At 39.6% G+C, this 17,940-nt stretch overlaps 1 protein-coding gene across 3 annotated transcripts in view; it reads left to right on the top strand.

Moving 5' to 3' along the window:
- Window positions 1-17,940, top strand: part of Sol1 — a 636,201-nt gene that overhangs the window by 262,543 nt on the left and 355,718 nt on the right. For all 3 annotated transcript variants that reach the window (XM_076308829.1, XM_076308831.1, XM_076308830.1), the window contains exon 5: window positions 16,051-16,207. In XM_076308829.1, the coding sequence (XP_076164944.1) occupies window positions 16,051-16,207 (157 nt within the window). The remainder of the gene's footprint in view (window positions 1-16,050; window positions 16,208-17,940) is intronic.

Below are 17,940 nucleotides of genomic sequence, written 5' to 3'. Positions count from 1 at the left end.
CAAAATAACTTTTTTTTGTCAGTACGAAGCATTTAATTACCAGTAAGGTGTTTTAGGTGCCAATAATGTTAAATAAAAATATTAACGATTACAAAATATTAGCACACTTTTTGTCATTTTTAAAGTCGTCACGGTGACATCATTATTATCCAACATAATGAATAATCGAAAAAGATATTTCAGCGATATTAATTTCCCAGTCGATATAATACTTTTTTATCGATGTAGGATGTACAGTGATAGTTTCATGCTACCTCCGCCAGAGGGCCACACATTCAATTTCATTCCAGCAAATTCTGGTTAACTGTGAGTTGGTTAACCTGTATGACCCAAATTTTACGCAAGTAAATATAATTATATATGACAGTGGCGATTTTGGTATACAACTAATGAGCTGTCCAGCGAACAGTTCCAGCTATGCCATAATCGAGATTATAAAATGATTCCTATTCAGAACGTCTAAATGGGATGTTTTCGGATCACACCTACTAAAAATAAATACTAACAAGTCACACACTTTAGCAAATATATTTATTTTCACATAAATAATTCGTACGAAGTACGAAATGTTCTAAAAACATTTATTCAATTTAATTTCGAAAAGTGAAACCTGACTATTATTTTTGCTGCAAAGAACGCACAAATACCTACTCATTTTAGTAGAAAAAAAAAACCCACAACGACATTTCAGAATTAGAAGAACTTGTTCAAGATTGACAAGCATGTTTTGGAAATAATTCGTACGAAGATAAATGTTCTAAAAACATTTATTCAATTTAATTTAGAAAAGTGAAACCTGACTATTATTTTTGCTGCAAAAAACGCACAAATAGCTATTTATTTTAGTAGAAAAAAAAACCCCACAACGACATTTCAGGATTAGAAGAATTTGTTCAAGATTGACAAGCATGTTTTGGAAATGTACGAATTTCAACTAGAAAATGACGTAGAAAAGCTTGAAACAAATTTAAATCAGTCTCCAAACGAGCTATCCTTACCACCGTGAAATTGTAACGGAACTGCAAGACTCTAAGGTGTTCATCCTTATCAACGGGAGATTGAAGAACCGTTCGCTTCTTCGTTTTGTTATCGGATTCTCGGTCACTGTACAACTGCTGTCGAGTCAAATTCCCTTTCGCCTTAAGTACGTATTCCTCGTAAAGTGGGAGCAGCTATTTATCTTTCAAAGTAATTTCGAACCTTTGAATGGAGTCCCATAACTTACAAGACAGAAGCCATTTGTGTTAACGCAACATCTCCCGAAATCAAAGATTTTTTCACATCGTTTGCACCGATCACTGCTAAGCATAAAATAAAAATGGTCGAATCTTTATGCACTTGAATAGCGTCTATTAAATCTACGTTAATGCCAGTTTTGCATAACTGCACCATTTTACCTTTCCATTGTGCATCGTACCTTTTGTGTTATTTTTGGTATTATCGTTTTAAACGTCTGCTTGGATGAACTACGCCGAGTCTACTGACGTGGGAAGCTTTTCCAAAGGATTACGAAAGTCTTTTACACAAACGTAGTCTAATAGAGGAGGGAAAAATTATTTCTTTATTTAAGTAATAATCAAGAATGATAGTGTTTAGTTACAGAGAGAAGTATTTCTTGTAGGATGAATTTAATACATTTGTACGTTTTCGGGAGGAAATTAGAGACTTTTCTTCGAATCATTTAATTATACATTGCCAGGTGGCTTGCAGTTCATACTCCCATTTTTTTTTAAATAGCGTCATCTAAGACCCGATCTATTCGACACCAAGTCGCTAGCCGTCACTTGGCGCTCATCCATTGAGGGTGTATGGTCTATGCCAAGGTTCCATTCAGTCCTTGATCCAGCCATAAATCTTCCGAAAGCAAAGTCACATCAAGAAGCGTCGAGTTATTTGCCTCCGAAAACACCTTTAAAAATATGTCGGCTTGTCAATAAACAAACAGAATTATTATCGATCTACGTATAGTATTTTTCAATGTATTCTTATCTATCAAGTGCCTTAGTCAGACATCGTTGAAGAAATACACAAATTATTGCATAGAAGATGATACATTTACGTTAACATCCTATAAGAAATTCAGGAACGATAAATACATTATTCAAAATTCCAGTGAGCGAACGAAAATGAATAATTACAGTATTATGTGCTCTATCGTAAAGACCATTAAAATCTCTCCAATTCATAACGAAAAGTTTTGCATAGAGATGGACGTCTCACTAAAACAAACACAAGTGAAAAAGATCGCGTTCTCCTTTGAATTTTTATTACTTAATTTAAAAGTGCCAGCTGTTAAAAATTCCAGGAAAGGACTCGGCGATCCCCAACTTCGCGATTAAATGACACGACACGATTAAGTGACTCGCATGCATATTCATGTACCCGGGAATTAGCATACGGTGTTCCAAGGCCGCAGAAAAGAATTCACGAAACTCGTTCATCCAAGAAAGTGAAAACTCACCGATGCAGTGAGCTGAAGAAAGAAATATCAAGAAGGCTCGAAGCTGTGTGTTTTATTCCGCAGTGTATCCTTCTGAACTCGATTTGTTAGGACGGTGCAACGTCTGGATGTGAAATATAGACTCTTGGAACGTGTTATTTTTTAGATATATCTACCACTCGTGCATCAGCCAACTAGTTGAATAAGGGATGCGCCTAGGTTGCTTTATTGTCACGAAACTTTGGCATCTTTGCTGAACACGTGATATTCTATCACCTCACCGTCCTTTCCTCGATACCTATTAACGTATCAGAATCTCACGAGGCGAAACATTGAATCAATGACAAGGTATCCAAAGTTGCAGTTCCTGGAGACTGCCTGTAACAGAAATTTTTCGGTTTCAATTCGCTGGATCACCAGCTTTGCGAAATTCTGTATGAAATTTAAACTCTACACGAAACAAAGTATCACAGATAGGAAGAAAGAATTTCAGGAGTATAAATCCAGAATCATACGTGTTCTGACTGCTGTAAAACTGTCGTGTTTCACGGCATTTGTTTCACAGTAGTTTCGGGTACATTGTACGCGAACGAGGTTATTAAAAAATATGATTGTACCGCTTCGTAAATGCACGATACACGTATAATAGCGCGTACGCCCGCGAGTAATAATATTCCACATCGCAGAATCGTTGACTTCGAAATGTCGTGCACGTGCATTGTTGCACGGTGCATCCCCGAGGGTTAAAAGAAAGCATTCGGTCCGCGTTAAGTTTGCACTTTCCGTGCAAACAATCTGCGCTCAACTCGCATGCGTCGAGTTGCTCGCGTAGTATCGTCGAGCACAGTGAGCCAGACACGGTTATCTCCTATCGTTTTACACGCGCGATAACATTCTCCGTTTCAAGTGTTCCACCCACGCACAGATGCTTTTTCCGACAACTGCACGGGCTCCGACAACCGTGAAATTTCCAACCGATGAAAATTTCAGTTATCACGCTCGGTCCCCGCGTTTCGATCCTCCCCTCTCTCTCTCTCTCTCTCTCACTCTGTTCCCTCGCCCTACGCTCGAAATTCTGTTTAACTCATTGTGACAGCAACTGCGAGCTGCCGCTTGGGAAACTGCACGGGCGAAGTGCTCACTGTTCGTGCGGTTAGTCGCTGGGGATCGATGAGAATTTCTCGTGACCAACTGCTTTTTAACCTTTTGTGGTCGTAAGCCAGGATATAGGTACCTGGGAGAGCACTTTCACCGGTTGCGTCGTAAGCAACGTGGTGTACCAACACACGCTCGTTGACGCTATTCACGGCGAGTAAGAGCCACCAAATTATTAAAATTAATGTGTCGTTTGATCTTCGGAGTACGATGGCCGGGTCTAGAGCGACCCATCCTGGTAGATCCAAACTTATCTAATCTAAAACTTATCTTTCAAGGCAAGGCAAAATATTCGTTACGATTATATTTATGTTACATGTCTTTTTAAAGATCTACTCATTAATCTCTTTCATTTATGTTTCTTGTTGAAGTACTTTGTAATGTACACGGTTATCTACTTCAATTTATTAATGAATTTTGTTTTTACGGTGGTATTGATCAACGATTGTACGAACGAGACGAACTTACTCGAGTTTAATAATAAACCGAACGACCAGGGAAAATGATAAATATCATTACGCTGTGCGTGCAATTCTGCATTAAAATGTAACATCGGATGGATATTCGTTTTAATGGGAAGCGAGAGGGATCGGAAAGTACACTTTGAAACTCAGGTCACGTTGCATACGTGGTGATTATTGGAGAAGCAGAAGAGACGAAGTGTAATGTTAGAAAAGATTATGGATATCGTTTATTTCTGTTCTGTGATTCAGCAGAAAATGTCCGGCGGATATAAAATTCGGTGTACGTAAGCTACTTTTACATTAATATTTTTAAATCGTTTAAAATATTCGTCGAACGTACAGTGAAACACTGAAAATTCTACATTCTGAAATACTATCTCTGTGGGAGTATTTGTCTTAAATTATTCATGAACTTGAAGTTAAGTTTGCGATCGATCAGATTTAAATATTAAGAATACTTGTTCGAATATTTATCCTCTTTTTTTGTTTAATGATACGTCCCATTTCTTGAGAACATAGAATTCGGTATAATATCGAAAAATGAAAGATACTTCGAAATCATAACCGTTGACCAGCTCGTGCAGGGCGTCGTGAAAATTCAGCTCGATAAAAATTTCTCTCCCATCTACATTTTCAACTTTTCCATTCTCTGCTCGGAGAAGACTATCGAAAACTGCAACGACGAAGTGAACACGAAACGTGATGTCGAACACTGAAAATCGACAGGAATTTTTCTCCGAGCTTGCATGTTTCCATTTCTGAAAAAAGTTCGAAAAGTATTTTCTTTCGCGTACCAGAATATCACAATGAAACGAGACTTTAAGCTCTGTTTTTCGAGTATCTAATTCCATCACTTGAAATTCAGTATTTTAACGTCTTTTGGAGCACGATAATTCTTTCTTCTTCTGAAGATAGCAAGAAGAAACTAAATAAAATCAATTCTTTCCTTCGTATAAATTATCTAATAAATTTCCTCTACCGTAATACGTACAGTACAGTAAATGTGCACGTATCAATTTCGTCGATAAAACAAGTATATCAATCGCACCTTTGCCGATACGTAAACGTCGAAATAATATTCCACTGACATTGCTCTGAAACGACAAAATAAAATAATCGTAACGTAATACAATTATCAAATGATACTCGACGTGGCAAGAAAAGGCATTGTCCAAATTCAAAATTCTGACCATAGATACGCATGCCTACTTGTCTGACCATACATCCATAATTGTCTGATTATATACTCGCATTTCCACTTACCCCGTCTATGGTCGCATATGTACTATTACCCTTGTTTATGGGCAGACAAGTAGTACAGCCCCTGTCCGTAGTCAGATAAGTAGAGTTAACCCTGTCTATGATCAGACAAGCAGTATTACTCCCGTCCATGACCAGACAAGTAGTATTGCCCCCCATCAATGGCCAGACAAGTAGTATTGACCCTGTTCGTAATCAGACAAGTAGTATGATCCCTGTCCATGGCCAGACAAGTAGTACGATCCCCGTCCATGGCCAGATAAGTAGTATGTCTCGCATCTATGGTCAGACAAGTAGAATTACTCCCATTCGTGGCCAGACAAGTAGTATGACGCCCGTACATGATCAGACAAGTAGAATGGCCCCCGTATATGACCAGACACGTAGTATGAGACCCGTTCGTGGCCAGACAAGTAGTATAATCCAAGTCCATGGTCAGACAAGTAGAATGGCCTCTCGTCTGTAGTCAGACACGTAGTATGACTCCTGTATATGATCAGACAAGTAGTCTGCGCTACTATAATGACTGTGACATCGTTAAAAATCGATGTCGTTTATAGCAAGCGTGTTCGCGCTGTTCGGGATTCTTCGACAGTGTTTTTTTCTTTCAATACCGGCTGGTACTCGAACGGTTAAACGATTTCGTTAAATTATGATCCATTCTTGTTCCGCGTTTCATACGATTGTTTCATACGAACAATTCCGTTGCAAAGCGAACCCGGTACCGTGCGTGCAGCATTTATTCTGTCTCTGTTCGATGTAAACGGTTAGCAACGCTCGCAATCCCGTGAAAGAGTCGTGCCCTGGAAACGATTATACGTAAACGGGGATGAAATCTCGTTGTCGCGAAATCGTACGGCCCGTAATACGTTTCACGATACGCGGATATTATAGGGTACATGAAATTCAGGAGGCAACGTTTCGGGGGTACCGACAGATCTCATCTGAATATTTTACAGGTCGCTGCAATGCCGGAGGTGTCGCGCATGCCGGAGTGTCGATGCATAAAATTTCACATCACATCCTGGGACGTTCTCGAAGAAAATGAGAGCAAGGGAGGCACATGGTGTAGAAAAGAAAAACGTCGAAGGTGAAAGCGAGGGAAGTGGGGGCTTGTGGGGGGGGGGGGGGGTAGAAAGTGAAAAAGTGAGAGGGCGTGTAGGTGGTAGAGACGGGTAAAGGCGAAACGGAAAGATAGAGCGAACAAGGAACGAAGTGGGTGGGGATCGCGAAACAAACGAAGCGAGGAAAAAATAGGGTTAAAAGAGGGGACAACGAGCGGGTGGAGAACGAAGCGGCGCATAAGAGTTGTCGTGCACGGGTTCGAAAGTTGAAAGAGTTCGCCGGTGGAATTGAGTTTAAAACGCGCTCCGTTCTCGCGGTTGTTTCAACTACGACTCCTCGACGACATTTTTGCATAATCTTCGTATTTGTTCTAACGATGCAGTCGCGGCGACGCGCTAGACGGATCCTTTACCGAGCGAAAAACACGCACGCTTCGCGGTCTCGCGGATCTCTCCTCGTTTTCTTGCTGAACTCGAGCCATTCCTGAGATGCTCGTCGCGACGGTGGTTTGAAATCGTCGACGATGGTTTGCAATCGTTTACAAGTGCCACGGATGAATTCTCAACGTACCCCGTTACACGTCGAATTTACCTCGATCGATCAAATGTTTCTTGGTCAGATTTACACAGTAATTTGTATCTCGGATACGTGCGTCGCATTTCGTATCCTCTTCGTTCTTCTTTTCCCGTATTGAGAAAAATCTTGGTAGGGAATTGAGTTATTCAATTCATTAAACGGGGGAGTATTTCAATGAATCGACTTTTTCATTTTCGAGTATTTCCTGGTGCGAGAGGACCCAAGTTACGAGTACGTGTTATTTAAGTTTGTAAACTTTGCGTAGGTTCTCTGGATGTTTTCCGAGGTTTCGTGCTTCTTTTATATTTGTGTTTCTTATGACCAGGATGCACTTTAATTGTAAGAATTGGTGAAGACGTAGGTAGGCATTATTTAACGATCTTATCGTTGACTGTTACAATTGTTGGCGTTTCTTAGTCGATTTTGTTAAATTAATTTCGTGAAATCCATGAATAAGGAAATTACACGGAATGTGTAGTAACAAGAATTTATCGACAATTAATGGAAACTTAAGTAAAACTTGCGAAGAGGTCACATTTTTCATTCGAAAACAATGCTATCTCGGATGTTGTGAAACAATCTACCGTCTTTGAGGGTTCAACAGTTCTCGAGCGAACTTCAATGACTTATTCGATTAGTATCTCGTCCGAATCTCGACGACCGTAAAGCAGTTCTTTCAAAGATTAGGAGTAACGTGCATGTTGGGGATGGAGATAAGTACGTTAGATAGAATACAGGTTCGCGCAGCAATTTCGAGCCAGTGATATCTACCTGGTGACTTATGGGAACGCTACGGTCGTAAATCCACTCCCTTGGATCGACAACCTCGAAGACACGGTCGTTTTCTTGAACCGATCATTTTACGATGTTGAAATTTACGATCGCAACACGTACATACATATCTACATATATAGAAGTAGTCTGTTACACACTGAACAAAAGGGCCTCTAAGCTTTACAACAATCGAATCATAGATTTACACAATTGCTTGAAACTTCTCGACACATTCTATGCGTATGTAAAAGAACAATGACATTCAAAGTGTTGATATATGAATTTTCAGTTCTCGCGAAAGAAAATATTTCCAAGCTATTTTTCGATAGCAAACATGCTACTTCACTCGCTGTATTATTTACGCGCAATCTATCGCACGCGTTTGAACAATCGGAGAGATACGCGAAGAGACGTATTTCCATTGTTGCAGTCGTTGTACCGCGAAATTGTAAAAAAAAAAAAAAAAACAATTCACGGTTGGTCTTTTCCGGACAGGTTGCACAATGCGATATCATCTCGTTCGCGAAAGAGAAGTAGCCTTTTTTTCACCGTCTTAAACGCTTTGTCCGTGTTAACGAGAACGAGAAAAGGAACATTTAAATGTTTCCCATGAGTAGCACCACCGCGAACGAACGATTCAACTTCCGCGAAACTCGTCGTTCCGATCCTCCTCTCGTTCGACCAGCCCAAACAATGTTCCTGGCTCTTTCGAAAGTTCCAGCGCGCCAAGCTTAGCACGTTCTACGTCTCCGCGTAACTGCCACGGAATCGTGCTTCCATGGTCGTCGAAATCAGGGATGATCTCCTTTTTCTTATGCCGGTGCATCGGGTGTTCCGCTGATGAGGAATATCGTTCGAGTGGTCTTAGAATTTTAACCATTGTGAACCGAATACGGAGTCGAGCTCGGTTTTCCACGTTGAAAGTGACTCACTTTTGCAAGTGCAGTTGTGTGGACGTGTAAGCCATTTTGACAAAATTATACGTTTCTTCGGTGATACAACGTCTGTGAAAATCTTTGCAAGTTGCATTTCTAATCCAATATGAGAATAATTGAACGTAATGTGTTTTATTAGATTCTTTTGTATCGAGTTTATGATGTCAGTCGACTCAACACGTCTCCAGAATTGTATTCCAAGGTTCAAATCACTTTCAGAACGGGTTTGCTTACTTTCTTTTTTCTTTTATTTAATCTTCACATGTTTTTCGACCGTTGAATTTTTTTCAGCCTGAGAAGGGGGCTCAAAGTGACAAGTTATGGAAAAATAAGGGAGCAATCGAAACATTCTTGCTTCTAATACCGTGCCAAAGATATTTTCAGCAATTAGACGACTTATTTTCCTCCTTCGCGTTGCAAAGTCGATAATTTTTACAAATCTAGATTATGGATTCTTATTCTATTAGGCTAACAGATTCCTACTAAAGAACCTTAGTCTTACCTCTCCTAAACGAGAAAATGACGGTTTTAGAAGGTACAAACGCGTTGCATTAGCTGTTAGGTGCATAACAATGCATTCGCTTCCATTCTCGATGCGGTTACGACTATAGTCTTCTTTGTACGACGATTATGCACCATCGCGGTTCAATGGTTGCCAACAGCCCTTAAGGGATAAGTACGTTTCAAAAGATTCTTTGTTTCACTGTTTATCGATCTTTAATCGATAATGCATTAGAAGTGTACGAAGTGTACAATAGAACCTCGATCATTTTACGAGAGTCTCGTTCGTTGCACGGGGTTGGCCAATAAAGGGGATGGTCACATAGCAACGAGCGAAGTTAAGGGGTGAGTAACTGGTAGCAGTGACCGCATAGCTATGGGGTTTCTTTCTCATTAAATTGGTTACCCTGATTATTGCATTAGCCTCGTTATATTAATGGAGGTCTAACTGCATATCGTTACGGTATTCACGATTTCTGAACAATTTCGAATAATTTCACGACGAATAGTTATAAATGAAATTAATCGGTGTTCAACCGATAATAACCTGCAATTGCGATCATTTGAAAAATAGTTACTCTTCGAAAATAACACAGTCATTGGCGTCATTGAAGATATTTTATTTGATTAACAACTAAGTTACCAATACGTGCATCTGCCGTAACCAATCATTTGTAACGTTAAAAGTTATATCTTCGTAATCATCGGTTTTGTGGCCGTTAAAGAATTCTTAAAGAATTCCAGTTTTTGGTATCATTCAACGATAAATGATAACCTAAACCCTAAATGTTTCTGTGAATTTCTTGCGTCTAATTTTCCTGCAATTATTTTCTAAATAATCGAGTACTTTAAATTGCCAGGTGCTCGAACGCTGTTGGTAAATATCCCGAACGAAGCACAATTTCCAGAAACGATAACGTAAACTCACTTCTCGCTCCAGTGATCTAAAAAAAGGAATTTACTCGAAAGACCACTCCAGGCTCTGACAACGTTCGTAACGATATTGATATTTTTAATTATCGCGAAGTTCGAGGACCGTTCGCCATATATTCGAAGCGGCTTGGTGGAATTTTAATTATGCTCACGGCTCGCGAACATTTCAAACGTAACGAATACGAGAAATAATTTAACCGAGAAGAAACGATTCTGCATTTATTTGGAAAGTTTCTCAGAAAAGAATCCACGGTGTGCCGGCGGAAATTGCGTCGCCGGAAGCGGTACGAAACTGCTTCATAACCGCGCAGGGTGCAGGAAGAAATCACTTTTGCTGAAACCGAACTGGCCCCGCGAAGATCTGAAAATTAAATTTACTCCGTTGCTCCTCGGACTGGAAATCTTTCCCCGGATACATATAACGTTTCGATGCCGTCCAACGACGGCTGCAAGGTATATTCAACGTTCCCTGGCTCCGTGAGAAACTCTACAATAAAATTACCAAGAATTCGAAGATATTCGATTCCTTTTCACAGAGGTATCTCCACCAAAGAGAATAGAATGTCACGAGTGAAGATACGTGCCGACGAGAGGAACGAATGAATTTCTGCGTTAACCGATGAACGACTATAGTTAAATGTTAACCGCTATTTTGGATCGTCGCGTGCTGAGAAATAAATTAAAAGTGATGAAAACTTTGCGAGGATACGATGAAAATATACGATCGTGAAAATATATCTGTTGTTCGAATACAACAGTAGGCGTGAAACCGTGGAAATAATTTTTAACCACTTTAGTTTCTTCTATGAAAATTTTGAATCAGAATTTTTATGCAGCGTACTGTTGTACACTTGAGGAGTACTACGAACGTAAAAGTGGCGAAAATGTCTTATTTGCAAATGTAACGTTGATTAATAGAAGCAATAATAGTAATGCTCGCAGAAAGTCTTAATACTGGGTAAAGTATAAAATGTTTCAAGAATTCTACATACGTATTAACGGAAGAACAAAGTACTGTGGAATCCAAAGTACAAAGTTTAAAGTTCAGAGAGTCCCTTTGTACGCAGAGTATTAAAATTACTTACTTTGCTTTTGAGAATTAGCTTAATACTATTCATTGTGTGAAACTACCAAGAGTGGTATGATAATAAGAGATACCGAGAGATAAAAGGAATGTTTCTCGGCTCTGCTTATAATATGCGCTTCTATGACGACCTAACCGGCAAGCTAAGCTCGACAACTTGAGAATTCTGAAAAATTTGCCGATTTGCAGGAATAAAATTCAAACGATGGTAATGTATAAAAATGATTCTGGTGGTGTAACAACATCCCAGGGAAACGATGAAATTATGTAGGTTTACAAGAAAAGTACCTGTACTTCGAAAGTTTCGAAGATAATTAATTTTTTCGAAATTTTGTTACCGAACTTGAAAACTAATAGCGTAACTGTTCATTGAATATTAACAGTTTTGAAACTAAATTTTAAAAAGAGTTACCAAACTTTTGGATATTACTGTGTACGACGTTTCTAAAAGCAAAGAATTATTCTTTTCTTTTTAAAGAAAAAAAATAGGACATTCTAAACTCGGAATAATTCGTATATACTAATTAGAATCTAACGAGAATAAATCAGCTTCCCATTAGTTGAACCTCCGATTTTTTTTTTTGTTGCTTTCGACTTATAACCTGCAATTAACGTTGAAACGCATCTGTGTGCACGTGTGTGGTTATTTCCTCACCGCAGCTGAATTTATACACATTCCAAAGTTGACTTGGCGTTTAGGTGTGCGGAGCACACTTTTCTTGCAATCTGCAACGTACCACCGGGTGCTCGACCACATCAAGCGTCCTACACACGTACGACCTTCAGATGGAGTACATGACATATATCATGTCGTACATACATTTAAGTGGTTAAAAGCAGAGCAAAGAAGTGGAAATGCAACTGAGGGGTGAAGCGTTTAATTGTTGGGCAATATTCACTTGACGACGAATTTATCTCCTTTCAACAGCGATGATATAACATGAATATGGTCAGGCGTGTTAAATTCATTCTGAAATGTTTGAATATATTGTACCTTATATTTGTTTTATTAATACATGTCCACGTGACATGCTTCGCAATAAATATACCATTTGAAATATTTTTAATAGCAACATCTCTCTTACGATCTGCTATGTTGCATCAGAAACAAATTATTGGTAAAATTTTATCGACAATCGTTATAAAACTACTTAAACAGAGATCGATAAGTAGAGTCACTTATTGTTTCGATTAATTAATCATCTTGTGTTGACAAAGGATCGTGAATTCTACGTGGAGTAGGTCCGAACAGGACTTAAAGCGCTTTTTATACTCTTCTTTCGCTTCATTACTCTTTCAACTGCACCCCTACCAAAAGGGAGAAAATTTTAAACCATTGTTCAATCTTTATTACCACCATCGTGTCACTTTACATTTTTTTCTTTTTTGTTACACTTACGATCCATACTCTCGTCACAGTACCTACCACACCAAGTGGAATCCCTTCCCGCTGTTTTTCCGACCTTGACTTCCGGCTTCCGTTGAACAGGGGTAGTTTTACAGCGGTGTATACAACGCCGGATGTTCTCCATTAAATGCCCCCGTTTCGTGTAGAGATATTCCCTACGTTCTGCTGTACATTCTTTCAAGAGTAGTTAACGACACACGACAGGAAAACTTTTCTGGTTTGAAGCACATCAATAGACATATTTAAACGTAACGAGTCATCAGTCATCCATCACCGAAAGGGAAATGTTATCTACGTAACTCTCGCGATGATACAAATTCTGCCAATCTGTGCAAAATATTTCTGACTTCGTTATGTACGAGTTACGCGTAAAAAAAATTCGCTGTCGCGTCGTAAAACCAAACCATATAGAGAAAAGAGTGACAAGGAAATTCGTACTGGTGTAAAGAGCGAATGGAGACCTCGCAGATAGAACCACCATCAAACTTTCAACTAGAGACTTTGAACGTTTCAACGTTTCAACACTCCAACAATCAAACTTTCATCGAGAGCACGTAGAGCACTCGATCAATCAAATACAAACATAGTCAAACTGCGACTACGGTCCGCTTCTGACGCTTGTAAATTCCACGCTGTTAAAGTTCCACCAATCTATCTCCTCGATTGAACCAGTCACGTGTCATTAATTTTCCATAAGACGTTTGATCGTCTATCATCGCGCCTGCGTACAACAGAGACTCTCAGATTTATGAAATTCCTGGAATCGCGGGTTTACGGGTACGAACATCCGTTCACATTCAAAAAGTCATCCACTGACGGGTAATTATAACGGATTCGCGTACACGCGAGCCCAGACCCGGCAATTAGATCTCGTTGTACGTTTAGGTGTTGACGCGTCATTATGTTACAACCTGATTACGTCAGTCAGGCGTCCGCAAAGCAGATAATCGCCATTTGTCAAGATAAGTAGCTGCGGTTTGTCATACAGCACCAAACACAGCCCCAAGCACCTTGCACCCCTTTCCTTATTGCCTCGCGATTACGTAATTATCGAGGATATTGCCACTATATCATGGGGAGCCATAACACCGCGAAATCTGTCGCAATAATTTATCCATTGACCGTTCGGTTCACTAATCGGCGCAGTTTGCTTGTTTCATCGTTTTCCTTAGCATAAGAAAAAAGGTATGGACAATTGATGTTTCGTTGTACGCGAAGAATTCAATATTTTTAAGGAACATTATCAGTCGACGTGTAATCGGTACAACGAAGATTTCTTACATTGGGCAAGCAGTCTGCTAGTTTGGACCATTTGGTAAATGGTTGAAACAATATTTTTGTATAATATTTTTAAGAGAAATATCGAAAAAATGCAAATGTGAAAAGAAATCGAAGAACGTTGTACACGTTTCCTTCGATTTCAATTTTTCTGGAATTTATTCGAAATAACCGACTAAAAGTACAATATTTTGATTATTTGGTATTTCGAACGAAACTCTCGCAAGGAATTTCATTTGATTTTTATTCCCATCACCATTGTCCAAAAGGAACCAGTTCGTGTAACAGATCACGCTCCGAACTGGGTAACTTCTCCGATCAACTGGTAACACGTGGCCCAACCATAATTCTCGACCGGAATTGTGAAAAATTACAGCACGTTGGTGAAATTCAATCTGTTGTTTAAATATTTGTCCCTCGATTGACACAACGTTACCGCTAACCAACTACGAATAACGACTGGCCGCGTTGTCGTTAGAACGAAACAAATCATCCCTAAATCTCAAATTACACCGCTGGTCCAATTAAATCGACTCGGTTCCGTGTCCTGTATTTTCAAGCGTAACTCGAACGTTCACGAAATTACAAAGGCTGCAAATAATTCCGCGAAATGATCGAAACTTTCTACATATATTTCCGGGTCAATTTGCAACGAAATTGGAATGCCGGTAATATCGAGTGTGTTTCTACCGTAGGTTTGTATTTTCTTTTTTTTTTTTCCAGCTTTCCACTGTTCGGTTATAATTCTAAATTACACGGGACGCGTTTCGGAAAAAAAAAAACTGTTGAAAAATATTCCCGATGCCGCCGTGAAATGTATTGCTTTTAGCGCGTGCATACTTTATGAACGAAATAAATGGGATAAAATTTCGTGGGAGTACGCGCGGTCACTTGGAATGGTTTCGTTGCAACGTCAGCTTTAAAAAGAAACCGAGATGTGCGAGTTAATCAATAAGTAAGCCACCGGCACGTGGCCTCGTTTCTTCCAAACTTTCTGGATCATTAGTTTCGCTTCGTTTTAATTTACCGCGACGAATGACAGAAGAGTAGTTGAACCGGTTTGGGTGACGGCTCGTCAAACGTCGATTATCGGAAATAATACTGGGGACATTTCCGATAATCGATCCACAGAAAGAAAACTGGTCAATTTCCAGTGGAACACTACGGCGGTTGATTTCATCGAACGATGCTTCTTCGTTGTGTCAAAATATCTACAATATGTACATATTCCGAACAAAGGCTGACAGAATAGCGAAAGATTAATCGTTTCCGGATAGCGTTAAATACGAGGCGCGAAGAATCAATAGAATATTTATTAACGTTAATAGATCGTTCTCCTGTATTCTTGTTCACCGAAAGGGTTCGACTCGTGAATAAATAAATGTGAGAATGTAGGTACGAAAACGGTTCGAGAAATATGGCTGTTCTACAACCCAGATACCCTACTGTAATACGAGTTCAATATTTTCTGTTAATTGAATTAGAACGGATCGTAAATGACCTCGTTTTCCACTTTTTCGTGAAATCGAGCTTCCAGATATTGATTCCGGAAGCGGTGAATATCAGGGACTTGTACGTCAGAACGTTTCGGATATCCGTAATGGGGGCTGTGTGGGAATTGGAAAGACTCGGGGTTCGATGTTACGATCGAGATGAGTTTCAACTGTTGAGCACGAGTGCGCGGAGCGAACCAGCGAAACTTTCCAGTCATTTTCGCGTTGTCGTCGAAATAAAGAATAACCGGGAATACGAGAAGTGCTCGGAGTTTTTTTTGGAAATCCATCCCGATTGAATGTTTTCGAATAAAATTCGAGCTGCCGGAGAAATACCGCAGCGAAGAAAATAATTCTTCGTGACCGTTCGCGCGAAACATCCGATGAAAAATGTCCCTCGTTGAAAACGGTAGCTTGTACCCGGTGTCGCCTTGTACACGGCTGTGTACGTTTCTCGAGATAATGTATCACCGAGTATATATTTACTTACGTATTCTCCCTTCCGCATAAATTTATATCTAACTCGAAGACGCGCGATATCCCGGTGACTCTCCGCTTAATCTCCCCGCGAAGTACGAAAAGTTGAGCGAAAACTCGCAGAAAGTAACGAAACACCGATGTGGGGGAGATCGAGCGTGAGAAATGTGTTCCCATCCAACCATTTATCAACCGTTTCTGTTTCAGGGATGTTCGAGACGGACGGTGTGCTGATTCCTGGCACGATGTGCGACCTCGAGTTTGTCAGTTCACAGTCAACACCGCAATACGGACGATTCTACTCGCCACGGTATCCGTCCTCTTACCCAAAGAACATCCGGTGCTCGTACCTCTTCCGGGCAAGGTAACTAGGCTGACCTACTATCAAGCTGGCAAACTGATCTCAACATAATCCATATATAATGCATCCCGAGGCCAATCTCGAGTCGCCCCGTATATCTAACGTTCCCGCGCATTTAATGGTTCCAATCCGTAATCCGGTTGCCAGTTAATCAACACCTGAGCCGCGACGTGTCTCCGATAAAGATCCCAATCGTTGCACCGTCTGGAAGTATTGTTCGGAACGTGCACGATTGAAGAACTTTTGTAAGCAGAGTTAACAGAGATCGTTGTGTATGTACAATTCGAAACGAGATTTTTCAAAGTGGCGACATCAAGGAGACACGAAAGAAAATTTCTAGATTGGAAAAGTGTAGACATCTCTTGTCGTTGTCACATCGATCATGGATATTTAACTGTTGGTCAGAACGTGTACAATGTTAGAACTTTTGTAAGCAGAGTTAACAGAGATCGTTGTGTATGTACAATTCGAAACGAGATTTTTCAAAGTGCTGATATTAAAGAGATTCAATAGTGTAAATCGCAACATCGATCTTGAATATTTAATGGCAAGTTTGTATTGTTCTGAATTTACCAATTTTGGGAGCAGATATTTTCTTTTTCTTTTAAGGGAAGCCTTTTGAACTATTTGAAAACCATTGACCCCGAAAAGTGTAACTTTGACGCAATTTTTAACTTTTCTCGATCAATTGTACTCCTCTGGGAATTTGAAACGATATTCATTTTGAAGGAGCACTTCACCGACACTTTCCTCGAATATTTTATAGTAATAATTGCAACGAAATAATGACCCGTAAACGAAATTTATTTGAAATTTTGAAAAGTATACTTTGCTACGCTTTTATTTGTATCGTACTTCGTATCGCGTATGATCTTACAGTAAGTATTAAAATCGATTTCGTTTTTCATCGAAAATCATACTACCGGCAATATTCGAACCACAGCGTAGAGAATGATTTGTTCGAAATTATTCGAATAATAAATTTCGATTAGATCGGAGCCGTACTCGATGCTCGAATTGTACAGATACACATTCCTAATATCAATGATCGCGTAATTGAATACCCGCTTGTGACCGCAACATATTGCTCTAGGATTGATACGTAGCGATATTAATGATTATATCGTTATATTGCCGCTCCCATCGCTAACCCTCTGTTTTGTATCATCAAAAGTAGTACAATACAATTCTTCAAGTGATCAAAGAATGTTCGTTCTAATGATCCCAATAGATTGCTACTTCCAGCAAATCGTTAAAAAAAATTTGTTGGTATAAATCGATATCTCGGGAACTTGGAAATTATTTTGTATAATTCCGCGACCTTTCAATCGTTCATGGCTCATCATCGAATAAGATCCCTACACATTGTCCTACACGTTGCCCTTTACTTCCAGCAAATCGTTAGAAAAAGATAGTTGGTATAAATCGATATCTCGAGAATTTGGAAATTATTTTGTATAATTTCGCGAACGTTTCAGTCCTTCGTGGGTCATCGATTCACCATTGAATAAGATCCCTACACATTGCCCTTTACTTACAGCAAATCGTTAAAAAAAATTTTCCGGTATAAATCGATATCTCGAGAACTTGGAAATTATTTTGTATAATTCCGCGACCTTTCAATCGTTCATGGCTCAACATCGAACAAGATCCCTACACGTTGCCCTACACATTGCCCTTTATTTCCCCCAAATCGTTAAAAAAAAATTTGCCGGTATAAATCGATATCTCGAGAA

The sequence above is a fragment of the Ptiloglossa arizonensis genome, chromosome 4 (assembly GCF_051014685.1).
Source record: "Ptiloglossa arizonensis isolate GNS036 chromosome 4, iyPtiAriz1_principal, whole genome shotgun sequence".
NCBI classification, from domain to species: domain Eukaryota; kingdom Metazoa; phylum Arthropoda; class Insecta; order Hymenoptera; family Colletidae; genus Ptiloglossa; species Ptiloglossa arizonensis.
The sequence above is the reverse complement of the archived record's forward strand: the minus strand, read 5'-3'. Positions and strand labels throughout refer to the sequence as shown.